General features: G+C 45.0%; 1 protein-coding gene across 2 annotated transcripts in view; it reads right to left on the bottom strand.

Moving 5' to 3' along the window:
- Positions 1-2,059, bottom strand: part of PIEZO2 (piezo type mechanosensitive ion channel component 2) — a 293,385-nt gene extending 291,326 nt beyond the window's left edge. For both annotated transcript variants that reach the window (XM_039549190.1, XM_039549191.1), the window contains exon 1: positions 1,833-2,059. In XM_039549190.1, the coding sequence (XP_039405124.1) occupies positions 1,833-1,896 (64 nt within the window). In that variant the 5' untranslated portion in view covers positions 1,897-2,059. The remainder of the gene's footprint in view (positions 1-1,832) is intronic.
- Positions 2,060-15,302: the final 13,243 nt, after the last annotated feature.

The following is a 15,302-nucleotide window of genomic DNA, read 5'->3' as shown; positions in this document are numbered from 1 at the left end:
TCTTTTCTAGAATCTTTTCTTCTCCCCACATCTTTCCAGCAAATTCATCCTCATCCATACTTCAATAATGTTTCATAAATTTAAAGAAAATAGGGGGCCCAACTGATTCCAAACCGGGGGTTAGCCCTATGCCTACCCCTGGCATTGAAAGACCTGCCTGACACCCCCACACCTTGGTTTTGAGGGTTCCCACCACCTGCCCCACGCATTACCACCCAGCTCCTCCACACAACGGTGTTCCTGCACACCAGCACCAGACAGCTGGTTGCACAGCCTTAAAGCCCCTCATCTGCCACCATGGATCTGTGGAGCTGTGGCCTTCCCAGCACCAGTGGTGGCCACCCAAGCTCAGGGCTGGGCACCTCAGGGAGGCCGTGGGCTCTGGAAGGAGCAGAAAGAGGGTGCAGGTGCTGGTGATGGTCTGAAAGGCTGCCTCCATCTCACCCCTCATACAACCGTGATAAGAGCACCCACCATACAGCCTCAGGCAAAGCGACGGGGGGAAAGTGCATTTTCACTCCCAGGCCGCGAAAGCAGGAGGGCTGCACACCGCGAGGCACCAGGGAGCGCCCTGGGTCCCGCATGGCTCCGGCGAGGCTGAGGATGAGATGTGCGTCCTCCTTCCCGGAGGAGAAGTCGGAGGCAGCGGAGGACACCTGGAACCAGAGTGTCGGGCAGCTCTCGGGCAGCGTGGAGGGAAAGATGCTGAAATAGAGAGGCGCTGGCCGGGCCACCACAGAGTTAATCAAGGGCAAAACCCCGGGAAGGATGCGTGTTTCGAGGGCCGCTGGGCAGCCCAGTCGTGGAAGAACGGCGATGCCGCATGGACAGTGGGAGCCGGCCCCGGCAGCCCCGGCGTTCGGCGCCCGCTCCGCGCGGCCGGGAAGCGGCTGGCGGCGGCCCGGGACCAGCCCGGGAGCCCCGCGGCCGCCGCGCAAGGTACGGCAGGCACCGCTCCGCCGCCCGCGGAGGATGCGCGACGCGGGGCTGACCATCGACGGGTTTCTCTCCGCGCCGTGCCATTCCCGGCCCCCCTTCCCCGGCTCCCGCCCCGCAGCCCTCCCCACCGCTCCGGCGGGCACCAGCCCCGGGCGAGCCGCCCTCCGCAACCGCGGCTTTCGAGGCCACCCCGTCGTCCTGCGATCTAACGGGCAATCGGGACGTATTCAGAGTTTTTTCAATTTGTGCGGAGGGACGGATTAATATTAACATATTCACCCATGACTGGACACCGCAGTTCTCCATCCAAAAATAATTCGTTTCTTGGACGGCCGCCTGCTAAGTAACGCGATTTAATAAACTTAAATTTCTCTCTCTCAAAAGTAAGGAAAATCGCCCTCCTGAACACCTCCGTAAATTTGAGAACTGCTCCTTCTAAAAGACGCTCATTCTTCCCTTTACAAAGTACCCCGAAACCCTAACACGGAGGCTAATCCAGCCTGCCTGGAGGGCAAGCCCTGAATCCTCCTCTCTTCCACGCCTTGCCCAAGGATGCGGGACGACGCGGGACTCGGGAACCAGCGGCAGCTGTTCCGAGCGAAGAGCCGCGGAGCCCCGCACGCCGGTGCCGCGGCAGCGAGCAGAGCCCCGCCACACGTGCGAGCCCCACACCCCGGGCGACAAAAATTAATAACAACAACTAACATGTAAGAAATTAGGGGTGAGTTACGAAGTTTAAAGTTTCTTGGAGAAAGAGCGGAACGGGGGAGATGCCACGAGGAAGGAGAGCGCAGCATCCCGCAAGCCGCCGGCCCCGGCGGGCAGCGACGGCGGTCCCACGGCCCCGGGACGCGCACCCGCCCGGGGACCCAGAGAGGGAGGGAGGGACGTACCGGCAGTCAGGCACACGGGCAGGAGCAGCCGGAAGGTGAGCCCGCACACCACCTCGCTGGCCATCGCGGCGGGCGGGGGTCGCGGCCGGCCGGCCGGAGAGCCGTCCCTCTCTGCGCGCCACCGCCGCTCCTAGGGCCGCCCGTGAGCGGAGCCGCCGCGGTGGCGGAGCATCGCCCGTCCCCTCCTCGCCTCGCCTCGCCTCAGCCGCGCCGCCTCACGCCTCCCGCCGCATCCCGGCGGCAGCCCATGCAAGCAGCGCCGCGCCGCACCCCCGGCCCGGGGCACGCACACGCCCGCCCCCTCGGGGCTCCCCCCACGGCCCTCCCCCGCTCGCCCGGCAGCACGGAGCGGCCGCCCCGACGGCGCGGGCCCAGCCGGCGGCACCCACGGACCGCCCCGAGAGGGAATTGCCCCCCGCCCCGCCCCGCGCCGCCGGGGCCGGGCCGGTCCGCGCCTCCTCTGCCCCCGCCCGGCCTGCGCCCCCTCCGCGGGGACCGTCCTGCCGCCGCGCTGGGTCCCGTTCTGCACTGAAAACTTCCCCGGTTTTCCCTAACGCCTCTTTTCGTGTTGGTTTTGAGGGGGAAGTTAACAATTTTTTCTTTTTTAATTTTTTTTTTGTTGTTGTTCACGGGTTTTTTTCTTGATTGGGGAGCGGTTTTCTCTAATCTGTTCACTTCCCGCCCCCCTCCCTTTTCAGCAGCCCATTTAGGTCCACAAGAACATTGTTGCCTTGAAAAAAAAAATAGATCTCCGGTGGCTAGAATGTCTTTGACTTTTCTGGAAAGCTTTTTACCCTTTAAAATACGATCCTGGTTAGAAAGTGCTGTGGGTTTAAAGGGACTGCTTCAAGGCCCAGCTGTATGTGTATGGAATGAACCTCACAGGCAGGGTTGAAATTGTGATGCTGTAATATAGAAAGTTATTAATGTTGTTATCAATACAAATAAAAATGTGTTTCATTTTTGGCAAGGTATTGCAATCCCTCATACTTAAGTGAGGGAAGTTTAGACTGAACATCCTCTTCCTGCAGGTAGTGCTTTAGGTAACTTCACTCCTGTGCATGATCTGGGGTAAGACAAAGCAGAAGTAGTGACCCTGTGGTCCTTGGCATACTTTCTCAGCCCTTCTTCCTGGTGAAGGACCTCATCCAGTCTTACTTCAGATGTAAAGAGTCCTAGGTTTTGCTCTTTTAAGTCTTGTTTCAATGTTTGTTTTGGGTCTTTTTTACTCTTATAATTACTTAAGCATATTTTGGTTTCCTGTGCTTTCTAAAATTATTTTCATATCCTTGTTGCAGAGAAAAATGTTTGCAAACATGAACGTGACTCACAGGAAAATACAAAATGTCTTTTAAAGAAAAAAATAAAACTATGCGTTTGAGGGGTTCAAATGACAAGTGTTGAGCCATGCAGACATCTGATTTTTGTTTTATGAAAAATGGCGATTATTCAGATATTCGAATATTATGTAACACGCTAACAGAATCTGATACAAGTATATTTGGGAAGTAAAGAACTCTAGACTTACATATATGAAAATGCTCAGGAAAGCTAAGAAAAATCAGCTACAGACAGTAATTCCATGTGCCTAATGGGTCCGATAAAGGGAAACCTATCACCAGAAACTAAGCCTCCTTTGAGGAGGTACAGGCTGCTCACAGGCAGTGCGTGGAGTTAAGATGTAACCTCTATCTCTCTTAACAGAGATTGTAAGGAAGCCCAGTTCCAGCAGGATGAATGCGACGCCTCAGCTCGGTGTCTGGGCACAGCCTGTGGAAGTTGTTCCCTCCCTTCCCACATTCAGGCCCAGTGTGGCTCACCCACACATGTCGACCACGAACCAAGCCTGGGTATGTGGTTGTCAATCTTCTGGCACAGGTTTCTGTGCACATCAATCTTTGTGAATACACCTAGTGATGGTGTCTGTAGGTGGCAGAACACTAGGATCAGTGAGTGCTTAATCTGCTAAAGTATCTGATCAGCCTGTGGTAAAGTCAATCCCAGCATTGTTTAAAGACCACGGGATCTGTCTCGAAAATTTAAAGTTACTAGGAAGCTCTCCTTGCCTTGGAGGTTACAAAGCAGCAGTTAATAGCAGTCTCTGTGTGTAGGATACATGCATAGCTGAAACATTCTGTGCACTTCGGCAGTACTTCTTCAGATATTGATTGGGCTTGGAGGTTTTTTTGTTTTGTTGTCGTTGTTTTTATTTTGTTTTTGAGATTTTCAAATTCACTAAAGCAAGGGTAAAGTATTTATTACCTTTATAGTACAGTTACAAAATTCTTTACTTGGGGAAGCACTGATTTTATGCTGATGTTTGAGAAATAATTTGCCAGTTTTAAATACTTATCACAGTATGAAAAGAGGAGTTTAAATACACTTATTGCCTGGCTCCTTACGTTTTACCAGACTGCTCATCTACTGCAACATCTATGCAGCCGCAGTGCCACCTTTTGGCTAAAATGTTTTTCTTGTAAGTAACAACATCGCTTTCCCTCAACTGCTGGAGTTAACTGTTTCAATACGCAGAATTTTGAGAGAACACCGAAACATCCATCGTCCAGCCGCACACCTCTGGAGTGGCAAAAAGTATAAAAAAATACATGAAGCCTTACCAAGAATCATGTATGCCTTCTCTAGTTCCACTGTTGACAGAAACAATAAATGCATTAACTTCAAAACTGGAGAAGCACTTCAGCCAGCATGGAAGAAACAAAACACAGGACTCTGACTAAAATATAGAAAGAGAAACTTAATTATACAGATAATACAGAAAGAGAAACTGAATTAATGGGAAAGGGTTTGTTGGATTAAGTGTACATAACAGAGAACAATGTCTAGAAGTAACCCAGGAGCTTATTTAGCTGATGCCAGTTTTGCAAGTGACATAATATAAAATGAATATAAATGAATAATGAATATAAAGCAGGAAGTTTGCTTTTTCCCTAAGGGCATCCAGCTTACTGAAATCACACTGTGGGCCACACAGTTTTCCTCTTTCCCTCTGCAAACCGCAGGAAACTGCCAGATTATGTGAGTCCTTCAGCATCCAGTAAATGTGCTACCAGTGGATGCAGCTATCTCACCATCTACCAGCATTTCTTTCCCTTACTTTCAGCTCCAGGATCTCAGCCCCCCAGGTGTGTCATACCCACCTTAGGTGAAAACATTTTAGCACTGGGGAGGTTGATGAAGCCTTAATAAAGAGTGGGAAGAAGATGTTACTTCTATAAAATAACAAACTTCAGCCATGAAAAAAATTTGCTCTACCTCACCTTGTCACTTCTCTGTAGTGATAACTTGGGGTTATTTTGGAAAAATGTTGCTCCTACTTCATCCAGTACACAAAATCACTGGCAGTGAATAGAGTCAGAGGCCAAGAAAGTTACTGGGGGGGGGGGGAAACAAGTCCGGAACGTATTGTGTCACTAATTCCATTAGGTAGAATATAACCATTTAGAACTGGGGGTTGAAGTTGACTGTATTGAGCTGACTGACTCTTTAAAACAGTGCTGTTGAGAAAAACAGCTTCTAATTGCCTGAGCTTTCTTGTTTGTTTGAATCATGAACTCATGGCTTTGTTCTAACATTCACAGACTCTGAATAATATAAACAAGGGCTTGTCTAAGGATACATGTATATATATATATATTACGTGATCACACAATCCATACAGTTGGCAAGCTCCATAAATGAGTGCTAAACTAGCTGAAGAAACAAAACTCCTCTATATAAAGAGGCAGCAAGGCATTAAGTTCCACTGAGAGGCAGGAGAAGTTACTGAAGCCTTTTCAGGGCAGTTACTGCTGTACAGTGCTGGTTTATATTTGTTATTCTTACAATATGAGAGTCCTGCTTTGGGGACCTGTGGGGAAGGAAATGGCTTTAACATTTGCAGTGATGATTAACTAGCGTGTGATGTCTCTTGATCCATGCTCCCTAAGAATACATGAAAACATCCTGCTCCTCGTACCTATTCTCCTCCTGCTCAGCCCTGTCAGCAGCTGGGGGAACAGCCTGCAGTGGCCCACCAGGAGTCAAGAAATTCAGTTTTTAAGCTTAGTTCACATTCAGCTCTGACTGAAGCTGTTATTGTTCACTTCCAACACGAAGTTCAGCTAAACTTCAAAATAATATTCAAGTTCAGTTCTGGTTCAAGAAAAGTTAAAAAAAAAATTGTTCAAACTGATTTTTGGTTCAGAGTAAGTTTAACTCCCCAGTACCAGCAGTAGTCAGTAACTATTTTATCTTCTTAAATTATGAGTTTGTCTTGCCTTACAATAAGGAAATTCATTCCACTCAAATGTATGCTGAGTAGGCATCCTTAGAAATGTTCAGCTGCCCCAGCAGAGCAGGAAAGTTTCTTAGGAGCCTCCAGATTTCCTCCACACTTGATTTATCTTCCATTCATTAATCCATAATTTCACCACTCATTTCAGATGAATTAGAACTGGGCACAGGGTGTGCAGAAAACTTACTAAAATCAGATGCCTTGCCAAAGGTCCGGGGTTTTTTTGCTTCCTAGCCTTTGTTAGTATTCACAAATCATGTCACAGCATCTGCCTAGAACTTTCATCTTGCTCAGTAAATATCTATTTATAGAAACTCTTGTTGATTGCTGGTCTTCTTCTAATGGGTTTTACAATCTGGTCAATTAGGAAGCAGCAAAATGTTATTATCTTTACCTGAGGATAATGTAAAATACAACAGGAGAGACCTGTCACATACTCAAGCAGTTCTAGTTTCATCATATTTTGTAGGACATCAAACCTGGCAGAATACAAATGGTGTCTCAAAGCATCATTGACTGTCAATGCAATTATAAAGGAAATCTGTTCTTGACTACTGAACATTTCCACATAGATCAGAAGTTAATCATTAGGAACAACATTCATTATGACTGTTTAGGGAAATGGCATTGTCTAGTGGTCAGTGCAGGGGACTAACAAAACAGAGCTGCTGACTGAACTGATGGAAACACATCCCCAAGCTCCTCCAGCTTGCATTGTGTGGCTGCATCAATAATACAGGAAAGCTCATCCATATCCATTAACAGGAGAGGCTAGACAAGGTGGAAGCAAGTGGGATCTTTGCACAGAGCAGTGACATTACATACCTGTGAATTTACTCATATTAGGAGTAAATTTTAAAAATTATACATTAGTTGTGTTTGCTCCTTTCAAATCAAGTAAGCTTCAGCAGGCGAGCCACTGTTTTGTTTGCTTGCAAGTTTCTTTTCTTGTTGGAATAAGAAATATAGGATAGCTTCAACAGTTAATGATTATCAGTACTGTTAATATTTTTTCTGATTAGATTATGAGATTTCTCTGATTGCTGAGGAAAATTATGCCAGGGAACTTTAAGCACCACACCTCAGTAGTGATCAAGAAAAAATAGGAAAAATAATTCTAATTCAGCATGCATGGTTTACCTGCCTGTATGTAATCACATTATACATTGGAAGAATTTCTGAAAAGGTTGTGCAAAGTCTGAAAGGACTGTTCAATAAACAATGAACCACAAATTTTCCCCTGCATGGTGTGAGTCCAAACATGAGCAGACTGTCAAATAACAAACAGGCATATCACATAATTAAAACTGTCTAGTAAAAGAGATGAGCTTGTCAAGAGTGTTTTTCAGTTTGAAAAAAAATACAAGTAATAAACCTCCTACTCGTCACTAAAAAAGAATTAACCATTTTGGGTATTTGTTTAATACATTTACATTTCAAGCATATTTTAAAGAAAATTTACAAACAAGCTGGAACAATGCCACAAAATACAATTATTCTTGTTATGCTCTGCAACCAAGGTCATTGGTTTGACTATGGATAATTACAACATGATCATAAAGTGCATGATGAAATAAATTAAGTGGTTCCAAGACAGTCCTGCACAGATTGTTGTAAACACAGAGCTATGCAACAGATCTGAGCTAGCTGGAATTAAACATGAAACATTCATCTGGACTCCGTTGGAAATGGCTGTCAGCGATGCTCTGCGGTGGTGAGGATATGATTAGTGGCCTTTGCATCACAGAAGTACCGTCGCAATTTACACTTCTGCTGGCAGCATCAGTGCAGAGCAAAGAGAAATGAGGCTGAGCACATCCCAAAGCAGGCTGGACCAAAACCAGAATTCTCTGTGGAGCAGTATAACAGTAAAATAATAGATTTATTACCCAAGTGAAAGAGCAGACATCAGTTCACACACCTGTGCTTCAGCCAGAACTCCTTCCTCCAGCTGAGCCTACGCAATCAAGGAAACCACTAACTCCTGCAGGTCCTTAGCTCAGATCCAGTTTGGGCTGACTGCAACTGAACTGCATCATTCCTGAAGGCTGGGCAGTGGGCAAGCATACCCTAAAAACACTCTTCTTCACTCACATGGGATCCATGGCGGGGAGCACTTGCACCTAGTGAGACAACGAAATGCCTTCAGCCTGCTGTCTCGTTCCAGTTTCCCCACATCTTCCACCTCATCCCTCCCTGCTTTTCTGCAGATCCTACTGTTGCAACACCCACTCTCTGAAAGGGCTGGAGAAGCACAGCCCGTCCTTTATCTTCCCTTTACATGGATGTTGAAGAAACCCTTATAAAATCTGTGTGTGCTGTTAACACACCTTAGGCAGCCTCAGGCAGATCTGCAATGTAAGGAAGCAGATGGGAGTTCCAGGTTGAAAAGGGAGTGTGTCCAGCAGGGCTCTGCTAGAAAAGCTGCTGGCATGCCTCATCTCAGTCACCTGATGGGTGAGCAGACACATAGTCCTTCACCTCTCCCCTTCCCTCATTTTTTTCTGTCCCTGCAGGATAAATTCCTTGAGAGAAGCCCTTAGCAACTAAAGGATAAACTTGGCTGGGAGGAGATGGACCAAATGAGGAAGAGAAGGGAAGGAAATGGTTTATGTTCACACACATATGTGTGTCTCATCCCTGTCTTGGGTAGGAAAGAGGGAGTCAAAAAGCAGGAGAGGAAGTCAGCTGATGAATGGCTTCAGGCAAAAGTGAGAATTACCTGGCAGAGTTGCTCCATAGAGCAGTATACATTTTAAAATAATTTTTAAAGCTAACTGCTTTGGATAGAGGTATCTGTCCCCAGAGCAATCAACAATGGAAAATCAAGCAACAATAATTTTCCATTCCAATGACCAGTGCTATAATTAGAAAATAATGCTAAAAATTTAGTCCACTTTGAGGTGAAACAGGAAAGTCATGTGTGCTGCCTGACAGCTAAAGAAAAAAAATCCCTGTTAATTCATTTACAGGGACTGTTTCTGCGGTCAGACGTGTATTTCTTTAGTAGTGAAAACTCAGCAGCTCCAAATTATTACTGCTGAGCTAAGGAGAAGCTGAGCTCTCAAACATCATGTGACACCAAGGACCAGACACCCTGCACACATCATTGATGACCTGGACAGCAGGCATGGACTGTAAACTCTCCTCTAAGCCAAGGAGTCAAAGCTGGCAAATGACAAACATATTGACCAGTGTGAGAAAACCTGGAATACCACTGCTTGTAACACATTTGTTTCATGGCACAAGAGGACAAGTTTGTCTTAGAAAAACACTGCCTTCAGTCTTAAGAGGAAGAACACCACTGGAAAAAGCATACAAAACTTACAAAGCACATGACTGGAGTCACAGGATGGAATCCTAATTAATATATTTTTTTAAAAAAAGCTCAATTTTAAGTCTTCATTCAGATACTAGTTTGATTCAGCATTGCATTATAGGCTAAAAAAATGCTAATTAAAAACCCTCCAAATAATATAAATATTATTTTCTCTCTAAAATGAGAGGGAACCACTTCAAGTTATGCCAGGGGAGGTTTGGATTGCATATTGGGACAAATTTCTTCACTGAAAGTATTGTCAAGCACTGGACAGGCTGCCCAGGGAAGTGATTGAGTCACCATCCCTTGAGGCATTTCAATAATATGTAGATGTGGCACTGAAAGACGTGGTTAATGATGGACTTGGCAGTGCTGGGTTAGTCACTGGACTCAGTGATTTAAAGATCTTTTCCACCCTAAATGATTCTATGATTCTGTGATTCTGCTTGTTCCTATGATCTGGGGTACAAACTGAGATGTGAATGTGAAATCGATGCAGGCATGTGAACATGGAAAATATATCGGATCCCATGTAAGCATTCCCAAACTTGTTTCATTAAATAAATAAACCAAAACAAAACAAACAAAAATAAAAACAAAACAAATTTTAAAAACCAAAGCAAACAAACAAGAAAACCCAAACCAGAATTATAGATTCAGACCTATTTTTTGCTAGATAATAAGATTCTTTTCACTGCTTCTGAATCTTTTGGATCATTATCCAGAGATATAAATTTTTCCATTTGCATTATAGAGAGAGTATAAACAAAAAGTTTTGGAATTCGTTCTGGGAATAGATCCTTTCAGCTACATATAGAGGAGTTGTACCTACCCTGGTAGTTCTATTGTGTTTTCCCATTAATTCTGTATTTTTCTCTTTTAATTGTATTTCCACACTTAAAATTACTAAAATCTATCTGAAAATAAGGCAATAGTAACTGAACACACTGTTGAATCTGCCCAGAAAAAACAGGAAATGCATGTTTTAATATGGCAAGTGGATTAAATTTCTGAGTAGGTTTATTATTCTTAACGGGATCAAGTCAATCTCCTAAGAAGCACAAGGAGCTCCACAGTATCAGATTCAAATGCTGATGTGCAGCCCTCTGACATTGTGGGATTCATAAACCAATTTCTTGTTGTTTTTTTCTTTTTTTATTCTACAGAGAGGTGTACTGGGATTCAGGTAATTCATGTGTGACAGATCCATGAGGCATCCACCTGCAAGTGACACAAAACGGGCAGAGCAAGCACAAGTTTTTGCATCTGTCCAACTCCAACAAGGCTCGAGTAGGTGGTTCCCAGCCCTAAAACACACACGGTACCAACAGCAAGGTCAAAGGATCTATACCATCACACTTTCTCAAGTGATTGTGCTGCTGCACAAATCTCTGCTCTCATGGTGACTTGTTTGATAGCTGAAGTGGGCACATGTAAAGATTAGGTGTGTGATACATTTTACATACATGGATATTTTCACCACTCAACTTGGGAGCCCAGTCTTCCAATAGAAAGCTGCAGGCACCTCCAGAGGGCAATCCAGAGCTCCTGCTTTGAGAGTGCTGGATTTTTCTCTGAAGGTACTCATCTCTCCCTCCACTAGCTCCTTAGCAAGGCTGGAGGGTTGGTAGTGAGTCCATTCCTTATGGGCAGTAGGGACAGAAGGGCAGCAGGATGCCAGGACTGCCCAGCTCCTATGCACAGTAGCATTCTTTGCCATGAGGTCATGAGTCTACAGCCTGAGATACCTGACATTAGGCTGAGTAAACGAGCCCTTTGCATCCTTACCTCTTCTTGGTCAACTCAGCTCAGATGGAAAGAGAAATTAGCAGGGTAAAGGATTGGCTGGATGGACACAGACAGAGAGTTGTGGTCAATGGTTCTATGTCCAGCTGGAGGTAGGTGACAAGCAGTGTCTTTCAGAGCTCTGACCTGAGACAGGTGCTCTTCAGTATCTTCCTCAATGACACAGAGAGTGGGATCAAATGCACCCTCAGCAAGTTTGCAGATGGCATCAAGCTGAGCAGCGCAGGTGACACAACAGAAGGAATGGATGACATCCAGGGGCACCTGCACAAGCTTGAGAAGTGGGCCCACGAGAATCTCATGAAGTTGAACAAGCCCAAGTACAAGGTCCTGCATCTGGGTTGGGGAATCCCAGACACGAGCACAGCCTGAGAGAGAAACTCATTGAGAGTAGCCCTGACAAGAAGGACTTGGGGTTTCTTGTGAATGGAAAGCTGGACACGACCCAGCGATGTGCACTCACAGCCCAGAGTGCACTCCTGGGCTGCTTCAAAAGCAGCGTGGGCAGAGGGGAGATGATTCTGCCCTGTGCTCCCCTGGTGAGACCCCACCTGGACTGCTGTGTCCGGCTCAGGGGGCCCCAGTACATGAAAGGTGTGGATTTGTTAGAGTGGGTCCAGGGAAGGGACATGAAGAGGATCAGAGGAATGGAGCACCTCTTCTATGCAGACAGTCTGGAAGAGCTGGGGTTGTTCAGCCTGGAGAAGAAAAGGCTCTGGGGAGACCACATTGTGACCTTCCAGTACCTTAAGAGGCCTTATCTAAAAGGAGGGAGAGGTACTTTGTATATAGGCAAATAGTGACAGGATAAGGGACAATGGTTTTAAACTAACGGAGGGCAGGTTTAGATTAGATGTTAGGAACAAATTCTTTACTCAGAGGGTGGTGAGGCACTGGAACAGGTTGCCCAGAGAAGTTGTGGATGTCTCATCCCTGGAAGTGTTCAAGGCCAGGTTGAAGGGAACTCTGAGAAATCTGATCTAGGCCCAAGGTAGTGAGGGTTGGAACCAGACCATCTTTAAGGTCCCTCTCAGTCCAGGCTGCTCCATGAATCTGTGATAAAAATGCAACAGTAGAGGGCAACAGGTTTTGATCAGCCCAGAGCTACATACACAGTTTAGTTTGGACATTAAGGGAATTCTCAAGTTTTGAGCAAACTGTCTTATATTGAAAAATTAAGTGGCATAACATTATTCAAGTGTGTATTTCACCTTGGCAGCCACAAAGTTGACTATATTTTTTTGCAAAATTCTGCATAGACTGTCCGAAAATTCCAAATGGTCAACATCCCACTAATGAACCTCATCACGTAACTTGCATTCACTTCTTCACGTTCAGGAAAATCCTGAACAGTTATGAAGAGCACAGTGACACTGAAATACCAGCTGCAATATTATGTCCTTTTCATACAAGTTTGCTCCAGAAGAGTGGCAAAAGCAATTAACAACAACAACAACAAAAGATCTGTTTACTGTAAAAAAAGGACTAAAAAGATGAAAGAGAAAAGTCATATTTTTAATATGTCTTAAAAAAACGAAATTTTGCTACTGTTATTATGTAATGTATTTTTAGTTTGATACCAAGGAACATAGTTGAGCATAATGCTAAATGTTACATTTTATCACCTTATCCGAGGTGATAAAAACATGTTGGCATTTGTAGTTAAGAGACACAAAAGAGTAACCCAAAATAAACACTGTCACTATCCCCCTTGAACACCAAAGCACAGGTATGCAGGTATGGTAACTAAGATATACATCTGGATGTAGGCTTTGGCCTCGACCTGGGACCAGTGCCTCTAGAACTACAGTGAAATACCTGGTCAAAAACTCTGAGCACAGACTGAGAACAAGGTGCTTCAAATATCATGGGCATTGGAGGCAGAGCTGAGCTTTATCATTCAAGGGACAAGACAGGGAAATCTCCTTCTTGCCCTTCCCTTGATTCATCCTGTCCCTTGTGTTTACCAGTATACCTTGGAAGGGAAAAATCCTTCCCCTTCTTCCAGTGTCTTCTATCTATTTGTAAAATATCCACAAATGACTTTGCAGTGGTTGTCTTCCAGGCTGTTCTCCTCTCGCTATTTTCCAAAACCATATTAAAGTGGCTTCTGCTTATTTGCAAACAGAGCACAGAACTAAAACCAATGGAGGAGGGTAAGAACTGTTTGGCTGGGATCAAATATTTTATTATACATATGATGCAGGTCTCTTTCCGATGTAAACAGACTAGATAAGAGGAATGAACTTCAGTTTCTCTTTAGAGAAATGTTTTCTCTTATTCTCACCTCTCTTTTCTTTGTTTTGAAGATTCCTCCTTGCAAGAAAAGCTTTTGCAAAGACAATAATCAAATGGTTTGTATAGTTATTAAACCACTTTTGTGGGGGAAGCGACAATTCTGTTACTTAAAAATGTATGTGTAAAGTAGTCTAAAAATAGGAAGTGAATCCCCCATGAACCATGATTGTTTTGTACTTTCCCTGCATACAGGCTGGAGTACTTAGTAAAACACAGGTTTCTAAATTAATGCAGAGCTTTTAGGTGCCAACACCGAAACTTATCTGAGCGTAAGAAAGGCGCAAGCAGCATACTCAAGGCTCAGGACCAATTTTTAGAAGCAAATTGCTGTCTAGTGAAAAAAGAGAGGCAGAAATACTTAAAGTCCTTTTGAGTGTCTGGGTGAAATATGTATCAGCTTGGAGGCATCCCATAGCTAGGAGGGATACACGCCATCCACCACCTCTGCAGTCACACAGCCTGTTCAAACAGAGAGGACAGAGTTTACACCTGTGTGCCCTCTTCTCCCCTTCTTACTTGTCTCATGCACCCAGTCACAGATCTCCAACCCAAAATGCAGGTGCCAACAACTAAGACATGCGGGCAGCATGTTTGAAGGGGTGGTGTCTTTAAAACAAAGTTCAAATCCTAAGCAAGCAGTTTGGTGCAGCTGTGCCTCTCCATGACAAGCTGCTGGGATAAGACACAAAAGCTGCTAATTTGGTTCTGGCTTTGGTTGAGATAAAGTTAATTTTCTTCATAGTAGCTGGTATGGGGCCGTGTTTTGGATTTGTGAGGAAAACTGTTGGTAATTCAGGGATGTTCTTGTTATTGTTGAGCAGTGCTTACACAGAGTCCAAGATTTTACTGCCTCTCATGCCACCCCACCAGCCAGAAGGCTGAGGGTGCACGAGAAGATGGGAGAGGACACAACCAGGACAACTGACCCCAGCTGACCACAGGGACATTCCACACCATATGGCATCCTGTTCAGTATATAGAGCTGGGGGAAGAAGAAGGAACAGACGTCTTCCCGAGTCACTGCTAAGTGTGATAGATCCCTGCTGTCCTAGAGATGGCTGAACACCTGCCTGCCCATAGGATGTGATGAATAAATTCCTTGTTTTCCTTCACTTGTGTGCACACCTTTTGCTTTACCTTTAAACTGTCTTTATCCCTACCCACGGGTTTTCTCACGTTTACCCTTCCAATTCTCTCATGCATCCCACCGAGGGAAAGTACATGGGCACCAGGATGGTACTTCATTGCCAGCTGGGGTTAAACCATGGCACATAATCAACAGTCACACTGTTGATGTTGATAAAGGCCATGCTCAGGCTAGAGCTTCTGGATCCAGCATTACAGGAAGAGTTACATTTATATTCTTGATGCACTTATATTCAGAGACCATCTAGTCAAGATCACAAGACAGAAATGGTTTAGCCTTGACATCATTGGCAATTCTAAAATTGAAAAGAATTGTTGTTTTTCTCTCTCCCTTAGAGAATTATGCTCAATATTTTCAAGGAACTGTCATTTCCTGTAAAATAATGTTTATGGTGGCAGGCTCTCAGTCTTTCTGGTATTTTTTTTTTCAGAACATTATTATTTATTGTAGTTGTTCTTTGTTCTCTGGGGTTTTTTCTGACTTTCAGCAGGGCTGCCCCATGCCTTTCCAAAGTGTGGAGACTTTACAGTAGCGTGGCTCAGAGTCATTTCAATCTATTTAAATGGATGCTGAAAATGCCATCAAACTTAGGTGCCCACTTGAAGG

Source organism: Corvus cornix, chromosome 2 (genome assembly GCF_000738735.6).
Source record: "Corvus cornix cornix isolate S_Up_H32 chromosome 2, ASM73873v5, whole genome shotgun sequence".
Lineage (NCBI taxonomy): Eukaryota > Metazoa > Chordata > Aves > Passeriformes > Corvidae > Corvus > Corvus cornix.
Note: the sequence above shows the minus strand (reverse complement) of the source record. Positions and strands in the feature narration are given on the sequence as shown.